General features: G+C 39.8%; 1 protein-coding gene across 1 annotated transcript in view; it reads left to right on the top strand.

Annotated features, from left to right (window-relative positions):
• The window catches only part of angpt2b (angiopoietin 2b), a 94170-nt gene that overhangs the window by 47750 nt on the left and 29752 nt on the right, over positions 1–16668 (top strand). The window contains 2 exon segments of the mRNA XM_034160413.1: positions 10695–10850; positions 12810–12931. Of these exon segments, the coding sequence (XP_034016304.1) occupies positions 10695–10850; positions 12810–12931 (278 nt within the window).

Consider the following 16668-nt stretch of genomic DNA (forward strand, 5'->3'; position numbering starts at 1 on the left):
CTCACATTATCCAGTTGCCTTTTATTTTCGTTCACTTCACTGTCTTGAACACTCTGATTTCACCATCGCGTTTTACTCACATTTTAAACCCAAATGGGATTGTACCAGCACTGCTGCCGCAACCCATCAATCACGTCATCAGATATGAAACATATTGACATTGCCCCTATCTAACAATCCTTAGGTGGCGCAGTCGCTCATTTGTCTGAACAGTAAGCAGATATATTTCCCCTGTCATACATCAGCTGTTTCTTCTATGCACAAACCTCACACTGAACCCAAAACTGGTACAAAAAGTGTTGGTTGTGGCACTTTTGAAGGTTTTGGGAGCATTTACATAGGCCATATAAGGTTACAATAACATAACTAGGGTTGCCACCTTTCAGAAATGAAAATAAAGGACACTCACTGCGGCTCCTCAAAGCCACTACCACCACCCAAGGAGTGATATATTTAATTTTGAAAAAAAAGCATTTAGTCATACCTGTTTATTAACATTAAGCTGTTCATGATAAACTGTGCAGTCACTGAAGTGTGCAATAATAAACATAAATATTAAGGAAAATCTCTTTAATCACTTTAATCTTTTTTCACTTTAATCTTTAAAGTGAGGACATTTTACTTTAAGAGGAAATACAAAAATAAAAACTTGTTTGCCTTGTACTCATTGCCACTAAAGCTGTCAAGCCAGGGGTTCGACTCTTCCCACTCACATCTGTACATTTGCAAATGTTTTTGCTTCTTTGGATGTGGTGGAGTTTCAGGTATAGACATACCAGGCAACAAGGCAACCCGTGACAGGACCAGAAAGGTGGGCATATGGAGATGCAGACTTGAAAGTCTGAGGTCTATCCGCTGTACCTGTAGCAAGAACCCAATGCGAGGTACAGAGATGACACTGACAGCCCTTAATATTTCCTGTGTTTCATTTTGTTCATTATTCAGTTTTAATGAGTGTGTGGGATATTTATGAAAATACAGAACAATTTACATCCTTTATTGATAAAGGTAAGAGTACCAGCTTCATTACTAAAGTCAGGAGATCCAGTACCATTACTAAAGTCAAGAGTTTTAGCTCTATTACTAAAGTTAAGAATTCCAGCTTCATTACAAAAGTCAGGAGTTCCAGCTTCATTACAAAAGTCAGGAGTTCCAGTTCCATTACTAAAGTCAAGGGTTTCAGCTCCATTGCTAAAGTGAAGACTTTCAGCTGCATTACCAAAGCCAGTACGTCCAGTTCCATTTCAAAGTCAACAGTTTCAGCTGCAACAGAAAGGTCAAGAGATCCAGCTCCATTACTAAGGTCAAGATACAATACGGGACACAACAATTAATTGTCAAATAAAGGACAATTCTGTATTTTAAGGGATGGGTGGCAACCTTAAATGTAACACATTTTGCTAATGACTGTCTTAAAGAAAATGCTAAGCACAGCTGATGTCACCCATGTTGACTAGTGTCAACAGCCATTAGAGTCATCTGATATTGGGAAACATTTGGTTGTATTGTCTTAATGTTCTGGCCAAGGTACCAATTTCCATACACTCTAATGGAACATGATCAATGCTAAAGTGTCTCCATGATATGTTTAGGAAGTATTTAGATCTCAGTAACCATGGAGGCTGGAGAGCACATGTTAATCAGGGAAATCCAACTTTTTATTTGATCCAATCAATCTCCCTGCCCCCACAAATGAACAAAAATTCAGATAGCACCACAGCACAAAAAGCTAATGCATTTACCATTAATACGATACGATATATACGATACACTTTATTGTCCCCTCAGGGAAATTTGTCTTGGACTCATGCTAGGTGCCTTACAAAAAAGAGAAAACAAACAATACAGATAAAAACACAACCACATCCATAACAAATTAACATGACAGGAGTCAGGAGAAACACCATAAATATTGCATAATTCCAATTTTAAACATTATTGTTTAACAATTTAATAGACATGGGGACGAATGAATTTTTAAATCTATTCAGTCTACTCCGAGGAACTCTGTACCTTCTCCCAGAAGGAAGGAGAGTGTACTCTGCGTGAAGAACATGAACTGAATCCATCAGTATCCTCTGAGCTGCTTTCAAAACAGACTCTTCATAGAGTGAACTGAGGGACTGATATTGTTTCTTTCCGATTATCTTCATTGCATCATCAATTTTCTGTTAAGTTTCGTTTTAAATTGTACAGAAAGATTGCCGTACCAGGCAGTCATGCCATACCTAACTAGGCTCTCTAACACTGCCTGGTAAAACAACAACATAATTTTCTGATTGACTCCATACAAACGAAGTCTACGAAGGAAATAAAGTCTTTGATGGAATCGGGAGCACAAACTGTCCACATGTGCAGTCCAGCTGAAGGTATTGTCTATGTGCAGCCCCAAGTACTTGTATGAGTTGACCTGGTCAATGGGAATACCATGTATGACCACAGGAGTATGGTCCCCAACAGTCCTTGGATCCAGAATCATTTCCTTGGTTTTATTGACATTTAAAACCAAGTGGTTGTCATCACACCACTGCACAAAGTGTTTCACTTCAGGAAGTACTTTGTTGGACTTGAATCTTTGTGCAGTAGGCTCAAAATAGCTGTATCATCAGAAAATTTAAAAACAAAGTTATTGCAGTAGTTATTTGTACAGTTATTAGTATAAAGAGTGAAGAGAACAGGAGAACTGACACAGCCTTGTGGTACACCTGTATTTGATGATTTGAGTACCGAAAGAGCTTGATTAACTCTAACTTGTTGTAATCTATTAGTTAAAAAGGAATGATACCATCTGATTAAAAGTGGGTTAACATTCATTTCCTTTAACTTGGACAACAACAGGTATGGCTGTAATGTATTAAAGGCTGAGCTGAAATCAACCAATAAAATCCGTGCATAAGCAGTAGGATCTTCCAAGTGCTTAAGTGAAAAGTGGGTTAAGCTGTTAATGGCATCGTCAGTGCCTCTACTCTGCCTATAAGCAAATTGGAATGGATCAAGTACAGGGTTAACAACCGTCTTAAGGAAAAATAGCATAATCTTTTCAAAGCACTTGCTTACAACAGATGTTAAAGCTATTGGCCTATAGTCATTATTTCCAAGTGAGCACGATTTTTTGGCGATTGGAACAATAATGGATCTTTTCCAGAGGGTTGGTACAGTATGAAGGTCTACGGACTGCTGGAAGACAGGACACCAAGCAAGGGCCAGTTCTTCTGCACATGCTTTTATAAGCATTGCAGAGATGCCGTCTGGGCCGGTGGATTTTTTTGTAGACACCTTCTTAAAGATTGATTGAACTCTCCATGAGTCGATTGTCCTAGTATTTTGATCAACAGGAAGATTTTCCAGAATATTCTTACAATCATCAGAAAAATCTTGTGTTTCAAACCTCAGAAAAAAATCATTTAACTCATTTGCTTTTCCTTGATCATTTGTTGCAAGTGTCTTTTTAGCTGGATTCGTATTTGTATTATCTTGATGTTATCCCACAGCCTTTTAATGTCTGATTCGCTAAAGTTCTTCTCAATAGTTTCCCTGTGTAATATCCTGGCCTTTTTCAGCAATGTATTAAGTTCTCTTTGTACCACTTTCACACTCATTCTATTTGTTCTTAAATGCTATTTTTTTCCTATTAATACACTCTTTCACCTGTTTAGTTATATACGGCTTATTATTTGGGTACACTGTAACTTCTTTCTTACTCATAACACTGTCTACACAAAATTTAATGTAATCTGTTATTGCTTCAGTGGCTTCATTTATTTCCATTTCATGAAATATTTCCCAATTAGTGCAGAGAAAGGATCCTTTAAGTATCTCCATATTGTCTTTGTCCCATAAAATCACTGTCTTTGTTTGTGGCTTACTTCTTTTAAGAGCAGTCTTATAAAGCGGGATCAACTGGACAATATTATGATCCGAATTTGAAAGTGGAGGCTTTGATTTGGCAGTGTAAGCATTTTTCACACTGCCATAGCATTTATCCAACACTTTGTTTCCACGCGTTTCGCATTTTACATATTGTTGAAAACCAGGAAGAGATAATTCTAATTTACAATGATTAAAATCACCCAAGACAAACACTGGGGCCACCGGTGTACGTTGCAACTGTTTATGAATGCATTCAGCTATAAGGCTTGCTGTTCTTACTGCATTCCCACTAGGTGGAACATAAACAACACAAATGATTATATTCCCAAACTCCCTCGGGAGATAGAAAGGCCTCAGTGACAGACACAATAATTCTACATCCGATGTACACGTAGTCTCCCTCACGGTATAGTGCCTGCACCAGCTGTCATTCACAAACAGGCAAACCCCGCCCCCTCTGCTCTTTCCTGACAACTCGGATCTGTCCCCTCGGATAAGAGAGAATCCCTCAAGTTCAACAAGAGAGTCAGGAATATCTTGATGAAGCCAGGTCTCAGAAAAGACCAACATACCAGCTTCCCGGTATTCCCAGCAAACTTTGGCGTCTATACGGAGCTCCTCGATCTTGTTTTTTAATGATCTTACGTTGCCAAACAATATGCCAGGTAATGGAGGTCTGGTTCCTCTCCGCCGGAGACGCTGACGTATTCCCCCTCTGCCTCTCTTTCGCTGTCTGCCAGTTATCGGTTGTACTTTCACAACATCAAGGAAATCCGCTGGTGCTGTTATTTCCCGGCGACGGAGGGCCAGCAATGCGTCTTTGGAATACCGCAGCGGTAACGGATCCATGACTTCGCCGTGGAGCATTGTTTGGCATACCGCCACCCCAGCCAAAAAACGACGGACAACAAAAGTTTGTATGCAAAATTCATGATAGTGCTTCTTCAAGCGTTCCTGACATCCCGCACACTCGCGTGCTAATAAAACAAAACATGTTAAAAGACATAAAATAAGTTAAAAAGGCATAAAAAAAGGCATCCAAACCAGCATGAGCCCGGGTCGCCAGCCGTGCAGCACCACTGGAAGTTATTATTATTAATTGGATCAATTGGTTTAGTGTTGGCTTAATCACTTTGGTAGATGAATTAGTAGATATTCATTAAAGCATGGCTGTGTTCCTATACTGTATTTGGAAAAAAAAAACAAAACAAAACAAAAAAAAAAGTACCTGTGTTGCTACCTGTAACACATAAGTCGGAGGCAAAGACCCTTGTGCAGAGAACCACTTTGATGTAAAAGGCAAACAGTTTTTCTTTGCAGCCCGCACAGTGAAGCAGTTCTGTGTACACAGAAAAAAAGCACTCCATTCACTATAGTCATCTGGGTGGAAACAGAGAGCTTGGCTAACCGTGGGAGAAGCAACGATTCCAGCAAAATGAAGGCAGTCCAAAAAGCAACAGTGTCTATGAGGGAGTCAGAAATCAAGTCAAAGCACAGTTAGCAATCAAACCAGCTGGCATATCCAAGAGTCGGCAGGCAATGCTTGACAAACATTCAGTAAACACAGGAAGGCTGTATGGGTCAGCAACTGGAATCAAACACAGAGGAATGACATGAGAGAGAGAGAGTAAGCATAGGCACGAGACAATCTGGCACTGGAGTGAAGGGCTGTGATGGTTAAATAGTGTGTGACGTAATTTATCAGGAAATGAGTGTGCACATGAAACTAGAATCTTGAGTGCACATCAACAGGAAATAAATTAAAGAAAATACACAAAGAGCAATTACCAAACAAACAGCATTAAAGGAAACAATAATGGTGAAGAGGTTTCACTACAAACAAGGTAAAGGTAAATATGTCAGAGTAAAACACATTAAAACAGTTTGAGATATATCAAACAGTTTAAAAACTGTTTGAGATATACTCATTTGGAATATCCCAGTCAAATTTGGTGAAAATCCAATCAATGTAATAAAAGTTATCATTGGCAAAACAAAGTGTGACTGATGCACTGAGCTACAGCAGGTAAAATAAGTACTGAAAATGTCACCATTTTTGTCAGTAAATATATTTCTAAAGGTACTATTGACATGAAGTTTTCACCAGCTGTCGGTAACAACCAAGATAATCAATAAATACAAAGAAACCAAAACAAATAAGTATAGAAATTAAGTTATGTGTAATAAAATGGAATGACACAGGGAAAATATTGAACATGCTTCTGGAAATTTATTGAATACTTCAAGATGCCTCCTGCATGGAGAAACTAGTGTCATGCATTGCTGAGGTGTGATTTTTGGCTAATTTTTTCCACACAAACAGTATTCAAATCTTTAAGGTTCCGTAGACCTCTTCTATGAACTCTGATGTTTAGTTCTTTCCATAGATTTTTCTATTGTTTCGACATCAAGTGATTGGATGGGCCATTCTAGCACCTTTATTTTCATTCTCTGAAACCACTTGAGAGTTTCCTTGGCTGTGTGTTTGGGATCATTGTTTGCTGAAATGTCCACCCTCATTTCATCTTCATCATACTGGTAGATGGCAACAGAATTTCATCAAGAAAGTCTCAGTACATTTCCCATTCATCCTTCCTTAAATTATACGACATTTGCCAGTGCCAGATGCTGACAAACAGCCCCACACTGATATTCCTACCTCCAAACTTCATTGTTGGTACTATGTGTTTTGGGGGTGGTGTACAGTGCAATTTATGGTGTGTATTATGGTATCCAAAGAGTTACATTTTGGTCTAATTTGACAAGACTATATTCTTTTACTTACTTACTTACTTATTACTTACTTATATTCTCCCAGTATTTCACAGGCTTGTCTAAATGTTCAGCAGTAAACTTTAACCAAGCTTCAACATGCTTTTCTTCAACAATGGAATCTGATGTGGTGAGCATGCATACAGGTCATGGAGGTTGAGTGCATTGTTTTCTTTGAAACAGTTATACCTCTAATTCTATTCCTTTCTGAACCTCTCCACAAATGGTCCTTGGCTCTTGGGCAACTCTTCTGATAATTCTAATTACTCATCTGCCAGAAATCTTGTGAGGAGTACTTGGCCATGGCCAGTTTATGGTGAAATGATTTCCACTTTCAGATTATGACCCCAACAGTGATCACTGGATCATTCAGAAGTTGAGAAATCCTTCTGTAACCAATGGCATCAGTTTGTTTGCAGCAGTAAGGTTGTGAAGATCTTGAGAGAGCTCTTTGCTTTTACCCATCATGAGCTGTTGTTGTGTGACACCTTGGCAATGACAGAACTTTTTATAGACCATCAGTTGGGATTCAAACATCTGATATTAATTTGCACTGACAAGGGACAGGATTGCTTTCTAATTTCTAATAGATTTCAGCTGGTGTCTTGGCTTTCTATGTCTTTTTGCACCTCCCATTCTTCAGGTGTTCACTTCTTTTTCCTGTCATTTCCTGTGTCACATTTTAACACAATTTATGAACAATGATGGTTTGATTTCTTTGTATGTGTGGATAACTTGGGTTGTTACCCACATCTGGTGAAAATTTCACGTCAATAGCACCTTTAGAAATATATTTACTGAGGAAAATGGTGACATGTTCAATACTTATTTTTCTTGCTTTAACAACGCACAGACAAGTGCACATATATTTCCTCCTTCTGGCTTTGTGGCCGGTGATGGATAATAAATTATTTGACCAACATATCAAATGATAGAGCTCCCATAATTTGCACAGAACTGATTCTACTTGGCCCTCCTACATATAGAAAGAGAAAACTGTGCACCATCCCAAATGTGATTCATCTTGCTGCATTGTGCAACATAGGACACAGTTGCAGTTAATATAAATGTCAGAAAGACTCAAGCCCCATGGATTGAGCTGTGCTGCTTAAGTGTAGAACAAAAATGCTGTGGACAGGAAGCTGGTAGTGGCTACATAAGGCTGATTTACATTGCATGGATCTTATTGGCTTCATTCCTTTTGATAATCCCTTCATAATCTTCATTATTGGGGGAATTTTGTTTCCTGTCTTAGCTATCATAAAGTAAAAAAAAAAAAAAAAATCATGATTGTCTCACAGAGTGAGACAAAGAGGGACAGTTGGAATGTAAAAGTCATCTGGAATGGTGTAGGTGATCAAGAGGGAGAAACAGAACCATGTCATGTCTATTTTCCAACTGGAATAAGTATTTTTTTATCCTCTAAAAGCAACACAAAAAGCTTTTTTGTTGTCACCATATATTGTCATAATTCCATCCTACTACAAAATAGCCATTTGCAATGACAATAATAACTGTTGCCTCATTCGAAAATGATTTGATTTTGCAAATCGGCACTAATAAACCCAGTACTTTTCAATGCAAAGTCGATTTTCCTGTCATGTGGTTTGATGAGTAATCTCTGATCCTTTTTCCACAGAAATTCTTCCAATATTCAAGTTGTTTAGTTCAAAATAGTCTCCTTGTTTAGGTTTTTGCAAGCACAGGCTATTGCCTATGACACACAGTTTCATAGCTCATGGTAGGAAGAGCGGAATTCATCTTTGAGATGTTTGCTCAAATACACCACATTAATAAGAAAATCTGTCTGCTGAAATAAGATTGATGCTGTCCTATTTTTACTCCTGCTATAATACCGCATGATGGGTTTTTGCCAGACCATCTTACTCCGGGATTGTGAGTGATTACAGCGTCTAGCTGACTTTCTCCAAAGTATGGCTATCATTTTGCTCTATTGTTGATCAAACCATATCAAATTCCACAGAAATATGACCACAATGCAACATTTTGTGGAACTTAGGATAGGTGGATGCATGGCTGGACCAGGGGTGGTGCAAATTTTGGATGGTAGAAATGGTTAACCAAACTGATGAGCATAACTTAAACTGCTTGGTTATGGTAACTGTTTAACTGTAAAATATGCTACAGTGTAGCAGTGTCCAGTGCAAATACTCCAAAACTGGAACTCCAAAACATTACAGGCAGCACAGTGGCTTTGTGGTTAGCACTGTTCCTCACAGCAAGAAGGTCATGGGTTGGATTCCAACTGGAAATCCAGTCATTTTCGTAAAACATTGGGAAGCACAGTGGATTAGTGGTTAGCACTGTTTCTCACAGCAAGAAGGTCATGAGTTTGATTCCAATTGTGGCCTTTCTGTGTGGAGTTGCATATGTTCTCTCTGCATGTTTATGTGGATTTGCTTGGGTTTCCTCCCACAATTTAAAGACATGCAGGTTAGTTGGATTGGAAACTTTATAATTGTCCAGGTCTCCCTTGCAAAAGCGGTCTCGATCTCAATGGGACTAACCTGGTTAAATAAAGGTTAAATAAAATTAAACATTCATTTCTGATGGCTGGCTGAATGGCTGGATAGATGATATGGAGACATTGCATGTATCCTAACGTGAGAATACTATGGTGTAGTTACCTTGGCTGAGCCACTATGCTGTCAATGAACATAGTTTGTTGGCTTCTTTAAAAGATGAACCAACATTTTACGCACTCACAGTCTGGAGGTCAGATGCCAAAAATAACTATACAGATGGATAGGCCTTGGGTCAGGGAAGAATTAATATATCTTGAGTTGGAGCTGACATTAGTTCAAATTATTTTCATTTATCAGTTTCTTTTCTTTCAATCACTTCCCATGCATCTCAAGAACTGGCTTTGACGTCATAAAAATGTATAGATGCTTCACAAATAGATCCAGCTTAGATGGCTGATATATTCATCTAAGGAGACATCTATCAACTGGCAGAGGGTGGACATTCGTGCTCTTCATGGGTGGTGCAGGCTCATTACCCTGTGTGATGGCAAAGTGGTGACAATAGGATATTGTTTTCACTGTGTGTGTGTGTGTGTTTAACTCAAAAATGGCTGATAAGATCTCCTTCAAACATGGCACCAAAATTACTTCAATATATATATAGAGGTAATTAGCTTTTGGAGATGTTTGGTCAAAAGTCAAGAGAAACAGTCTTAAAAACTTTTATATCTCAACAACCAAGAAACCTAGATGGATGACCTAATAACCCAATCTCACGCCATTTCATGACAGCATCACGAAAAGTAAATGAATCTACTGGATCATGAAACCGTCATGAAAAGTGCCACATTTTTGTGACAGGAGCATAAATTCATTTTGTGATGGGAGCAAGAAATGTGGGGTGCAGTTTATCTGTATCTGGAGTACCAGATTAGACTTCAGAACTTCCTTGTTTCTTCATGGCAAACATTCAACAAGGTGTTTGAAATATTCTTCAGAGATATTGGTCCATATTGACATGATAGCATCACACAGTTTTCCATTCAACCAGTCTGCCCATTCTCCTCTGACATCAACCAGGCATTTTTGTCCAGACAAGTGCTGCTCATGGGATATCTTATCTTTTTGGACCATTCTCTGTAAAGTTTAGAAATGGTTGTGCATAACAATCCCTATAGATTAGCAGCTGAACATCTGAAAGACCAGTCCATCTAGCACCAACATAGATGCCAAGTTGAAAGTCCCTTAAATCTCCTTCCTTCCACATTTATGATGCTTGGTTTGAACTTCAGTAACTTGTCTTCACCACGTCTAGACGCCTAAATGGTTAAGTTACTGCCATGTGATTGGCTGATTAGCTATTTGTGTTAACATGCAATTGAACAGGTGTACCTAATAAAGTGACTGGTGAGTGTATATTTACTTTATATTTATATTGTGGCTTGTGATCACACAGGGTATGCATCAGAACTTCTGATGCCTTTCATTCTCGATGCAGTTAACCGCCCAGTGAACACATCTCATATTCTGGACAATATCATCTGCATTGTGTTGTCTTCTTTACAGCTGGAGAACTTTATCCAAGAAAATGTGCGTTCTGGGATGGAAGAAATAAAGAGGACTGCTGTACACACCCAGACGGCTGCCATGTTGGAGATGGGAACCAACCTCCTGAGTCAATCAGCAGAGCAGACGCGCAAACTGACAGACGTCGAGACACAGGTGAGTCCAACAGAAAGGATCCGACTGAACACAAGTAAAGGCATTTATAGCCAATCCAAATCGACAACCCTCCAATCACACCCATGGCTTGAAGCATCTGATGCTACATGTGGACACTTGATAATGAGGTAATTATCTGCAAATCAAACAAAACTCGCTGAGGAGCCATGCCCAAAGGTGGACACAACTGTTTTTACCAGCTGGCATTTAGTTCTACAAGCTCTGATTGACACACTGAGTTGTGCAAGGTGCCTGTCAGCAAGCCAATTAAAATTTAAATTAAAACATAAAGCATATGTGTCTTCAAATGTGCCACAGAGCTGCTTTTACAGATTGGACTGTTTTGGTCCAGATGCTTTTTTCCTGCTTTTATTTTTTTTTCAATCCCTGATCATAGTTTACACTGCAGTTTATAATATATTTTTGTAATTCATGGTATTTCTGAAATACTAGGGGAGCTACGACCACTACCTTTGCACCCCCCCCAGGGACTAAACCAACCACTTTTTAGGTTCCTTAGATGACCCCAAAAAACAATAAGGATGTTCTCAAAAACAAAAGCTGGCCTCAAGCCAGTTTATCCAAGATGGCCACCAAAATAGGGTTTGTGCGCAGTATTAGTTTCCAGCAAAGGTGCAGTAATATGTACTTGTATGGGGTTGGGTATTTTGGTTGGAAGCCTTATGTGTTATGGTAAACTGGGATAATATCAATGAAAAATTGGAGATTGGCATAATATTTATTTAGAGGATGTGACAGTGACCAGAAAAACGTCGGTCACGGTCGCCAGCCTCCAAAACAAATGCAACCACATGGTGACCTTGAAACGGGGTCAAGGTCAAGGCCTTCAAACCCAGCGAAGTACTCCTCCAAGGCATGTACCCACCAAGTATGAAGTTTCGATGAGCAAAAGGTGCCGAGCTACGTTGTGGCAAAGGATTTGACAGTTGTGACCATTGGTGCACCTTGAAAAGTAGGTCAAGGTCACTAGCCTTCAACCCAGGCGAAGTACTCCTCCAAAGCATGTACCCACCAAGTATGAAGTTTCGATGAGCAATAGGTGCCGAGCTACGTTGCGGGGAAGGATTTGACAGTTGACCATTGGTGACCTTGAAAAGCAGGTCAAGGTCACTGGCCTTCGAACCCATGAGAAGTACTCCTTCAAGGCATGTACCTACCAAATATTAAGTTTCTGCGACCAATAGGTGCCAAGCTACGTTGGGGCGAAGGATTTGACAGTTGTGACCACTGGTGACCTTCAAAAGTAACTCAAGGTCACTGACCCTCGAACCCCATGCAAAGTACTCCTCCAAGGCATGTACCCACAAAATATGAAGTTTCTGTGAGTAATAGGTGCCGAGTTACGTTGCAGTGAATAAATTGCAGCCGTCCGGCTGACTGGCCGGACAGAGGGACAAACTGATGGAAGGATGGAGGGACGGACAAGCCGGATGCTATATGCCCTGCCTCGCGGTGCATAAAAATCGAACTTAATGGAAACTTGTATTAATTGCAGTGCAATGAGAAAAAGTATTTCTCGTAGGCTCCAAAGGCTGCGTGAATGTTCAAATTTCCCCAATAGCAGGGTATGTGTGTGTGTGTGTGTGTGTGTGTGTTTGTGTATGTGTGGTGTGTGTGGTGAGAGAGAGAGAGAGATAGAGACTGTGCACAAGATAACTCAATATAGCTGGGCAGATTTCCTTCACACGTGATGAGATCATTGCTTGGATAGATGGCTAGAGGTGATTAGAGTTTGGGCTAAGTTGATCAACGGTCAAGGTCCAAAATATCTCAACAACCAAGAAGCCTAGATGGATGATCTAAAGCATATATTAATTGCAAAAAAGTTTTTGATTGATCACTATAAATGATTCTAATATGAAGTCACACAGCCTGAGTGTAACAAATAAAGGTGCTGTAGTGCAAATCTTTATGATTTGTGTTCTTACCAATCAACAGGTGTTGAACCAGACGAGTCGCCTCGAGATCCAGCTGCTTGAATATTCTCTCTTCACTAACCGTCTGGAGAAACATATTCTCCTGCAGACTCAGGAGATCTCACGTCTCAGTGATCAAAACAGGTATGCATCATTTCAAACTGGGTGCCCAATTAATCGCATTAAGATCATGATGTCAGCCTGTGCAACTATACCGTGTGCCGTTCTGGAGTCTGTGTGCACCCCACCATTAAAATACAGACCTTCTAAAATGGATTTTACAGCCTTTAACATGTGAAAGACAAGAATACCTCCTTTTGTGTGTTGTTGTTCTGCTTCGCCTCTGTGCACACGTGTGCATCAAGGTCTGCTGATCCTGTTTCTCGTGGGTGTACATCAGTAGCAAGGTAGAATTTAAGTGTCAAGGAAATGTGATGTGTTGTGTCAACCATAGATTTTTGTGCTGAAACATCTGCACTCATTAAGCATAATGAGGAAGAAAAGAAAGACTAGAGTTCAATAGGGAATTTCATCTAGCAGATGCTCAATGCTCTTTGAAATTAGGCCATTCAACCTGAGGCTTGTACCCATTACAGTTGAGTGGCCTGAGACAATGCGGATTAAGTGTCTTGTCCAAAGACACACACAGGTAACATGAGCGGGATTCAAACGCAGGCCAGCATACAGTATTGACCAGTAAGGCAGCTTATCCACTGAGCTACCTGCTTGATTCATTTCAACTCCATTGCAGTGATGTAGTGAGACAAAATTACAAAAAAAAGTACTACTGTCCTAATAGTTATGTACCTGACTGTATCTGGTCTATGCAAATTAAATGTTAATGGATTGTTTGAATACACATATACACATTGTAGTGTGCGAATAACTTTGAGAACTTCAAAATATAACGCATGCTAAAATACCCTTGGCTGTATGAGCATTGCATCTTTATCATTGCAGTTGTTTCATTATTAAGATCCCATTGTCGTATGTACAATTTGTACTTGTTCAAATCACATCATCATTTGTTCATGTTGTGCAAATCAAGGAATAGTTGTAGAGCACCCTCTGTGCATTTGCTGTTATTAATGACACAATTGTAACGCCATAGGGAGTTAGCGAAAGTTAGCGTGCAAGCTAATGTCTGCTAACTCCCTATGGAGTTACATTTGTGTCACTCCACAGGGAGTTAGCGAAAGTTAGCATGCAGCTAACATCTGCAAAATGTCTTGTAAATGGCTCCAGAGATGTTATCAGGTTACAAAAACAGCATTTTGAGTTTTAGAAATGTTTATTTCTCCCTAGCTTTGATATAATATACCAGAAATCAATCAATCAATCAATTTTTTTTATATAGCGCCAAATCACAACAAACAGTTGCCCCAAGGCGCTTTATATTGTAAGGCAAGGTCATACAATAATTCTGTAAAACCCCAACGGTCAAAACGACCCCCCTGTGAGCAAGCACTTGGCTACAGTGGGAAGGAAAACTCCCTTTTAACAGGAAGAAACCTCCAGCAGAACCAGGCTCAGGGAGGGGCAGTCTTCTGCTGGACTGGTTGGGGCTGAGGGAGAGAACCAGGAAAAAGACATGCTGTGGAGGGGAGCAGAGATCGATCACTAATGACTAAATGCAGAGTGGTGCATACAGAGCAAAAAAGAGAAAGAAACAGTGCATCATGGGAACCCCCCAGCAGTCTACGTCTATAGCAGCATAACTAAGGGATGGTTCAGGGTCACCTGATCCAGCCCTAACTATAAGCTTTAGCAAAAAGGAAGTTTAAGCCTAATCTTAAAAGTAGAGAGGGTGTCTGTCTCCCTGATCTGAAATTGGGAGCTGGTTCCACAGGAGAGGAGCCTGACATTTAACTTCGTTAGCCATCTTTGAATTTGTCCAAGGTCTGTGTCCCAAGATTGTTCCCTGTGAATTTCTGTAATAGGACCTATGCAGAGCACAGACAAGGATGGATGGATGGATGGATGGACGGATGGACCGACAGACGAAAAGCCTTTGCAATACCTGATGGCCAGATTTGATGGCCTTGGGTAAAAATGGCAGTACCTTGGGGTTTATTTATACTCGAAGCGATTTTAATGCTGCACATGTACATGGACATCCAGAAAAATGCATATTTTGCACAGCTGGAAAGCAGGAGCATGTTGCATGAACCCAAAGTGTCAGAGCAATGATTGACACCCGAGGTATCTCATTTCTTATCATCCTAACCATCTGTTCCAAGTGAAAGTGAAAATGCACCAACACCACCTGTTACACATCTGACTCTTGTTGGCCCTACGTTGCCCTGAGGCCCTCGTCCTTCATGTTGATGACACGGCGCTGACATGTAAATAAATGAATCCGTCTTCACGAAAGCAAACACTGTGACGGGAAGTGTGAAATCACAAAGGTCAAACTGATTTTGCAGCCAGGAGGCTGTTGAGTGAGAGGGAAATGAGGACTCTTGTGGTTATGAGGACGAGTCCCACTGATCCAACAGGACATGGAGCCAGTTTTGTCATTCGGCAACTGGAATGAAGAAAGAGACATGTTGTTTTCGTAGGCATAACATGCAAAATACTACTGGCAGGGAACACGGCACACCCCAGAGACTCTGAGGATATGAAAAAAGCAATATATATTATGATAACAATAAATAGCCGGGTTCATAAGCGTAACCGTTTAACTGTATGGGATGCAATGTGATCCAAAAAGTCATATTTATACCATCAAAACCCCTGAACTGTTTAAACATCACTACTCTCCGTGCTTACACCGCTTCTCAAACCACAAAGGAGAACAATTTGTTAGCTCGCTATGCCAATTTTATTGAATGTTCTCTCACAAAGTGACTGTGAAATGGATGTGATTGTAAAAATAATTTGGATTGTCTTAGTGTTCCTTCCAGGGTGCACAGTGAAATGTTGCAGAAAGTGAGAGTTTGAGGCATTTAGCCAGCACATGCACAGAACTGAAATTTAGCACATTGAGTCAGAGCAATTGGATTGTTTCGATGAGACACTGCAAATAAAGCTGGTGAAATCAGCCTGTTGGATTTATGGCGTTTGATTAAATTGAAGCCAATGCGGATGTGGCAAATCTTGCAGTTCCCCATGTAAACCTCCATGTTATCATATTCAAATTTAAACCACAAATAAACAAGTCTACAGTCTGGTATTAAGAAAAAACAAATAAAAACTTTTGGCGTCTATAGTTTCAGCATACACAACAACTGTACAGGACTGCATTTTTTTTTTATCTAACCATCAGTTTAATCAATTTTATGCCATAAAGTCATGAATAATTAGGGATATGGCCACTTGAATAACAGCTGTATGCTGGATTCAGGGCCCCGCTAGCAGTGGCAGTTAGCGAGGCCAGGACTCAGCATTCTCTCAGCATTTAATCACAATTATCAGACATAATAAGTCTTGCTGTTTGGTTAATTGTACAAACACAAACAAAACATTTGGTGCTCCACTGTTTACATTATGTGAAATTTTAATGTTATTTAATTCTTATGTTAGCACTGTTAGCTCTAAATCAAGAGCAAATTAGTCCATAGTTTGCTGATATTACATCCATTGATGGGGCAACGGTTACAGATGCAATCTGTATGCTGGTCATACATTTAATACTCAAGCTACCCGTGTTGAAAACCACCACCCTAAACACACACAAAAAATATCAATCAAGCCCCCAAACCAAGTTAGCCTGTTAGTTAATCTTTGCCTTGTCTTTTTTACTTTTTCCGAGGACCTCAATGGAAATAGGTTTTATGCATTACTGTGTTAGCCTCGACAATTTTATATGCTGTATTGTTTTTAAATACAGTAAAAATTGCATATAATGGATTCAGCTGGACCAGCGAAATTTGTCTGTT

This window comes from Thalassophryne amazonica, chromosome 20 (assembly GCF_902500255.1).
Source record: "Thalassophryne amazonica chromosome 20, fThaAma1.1, whole genome shotgun sequence".
In the NCBI taxonomy this organism is placed as follows: Eukaryota; Metazoa; Chordata; class Actinopteri; order Batrachoidiformes; family Batrachoididae; genus Thalassophryne; species Thalassophryne amazonica.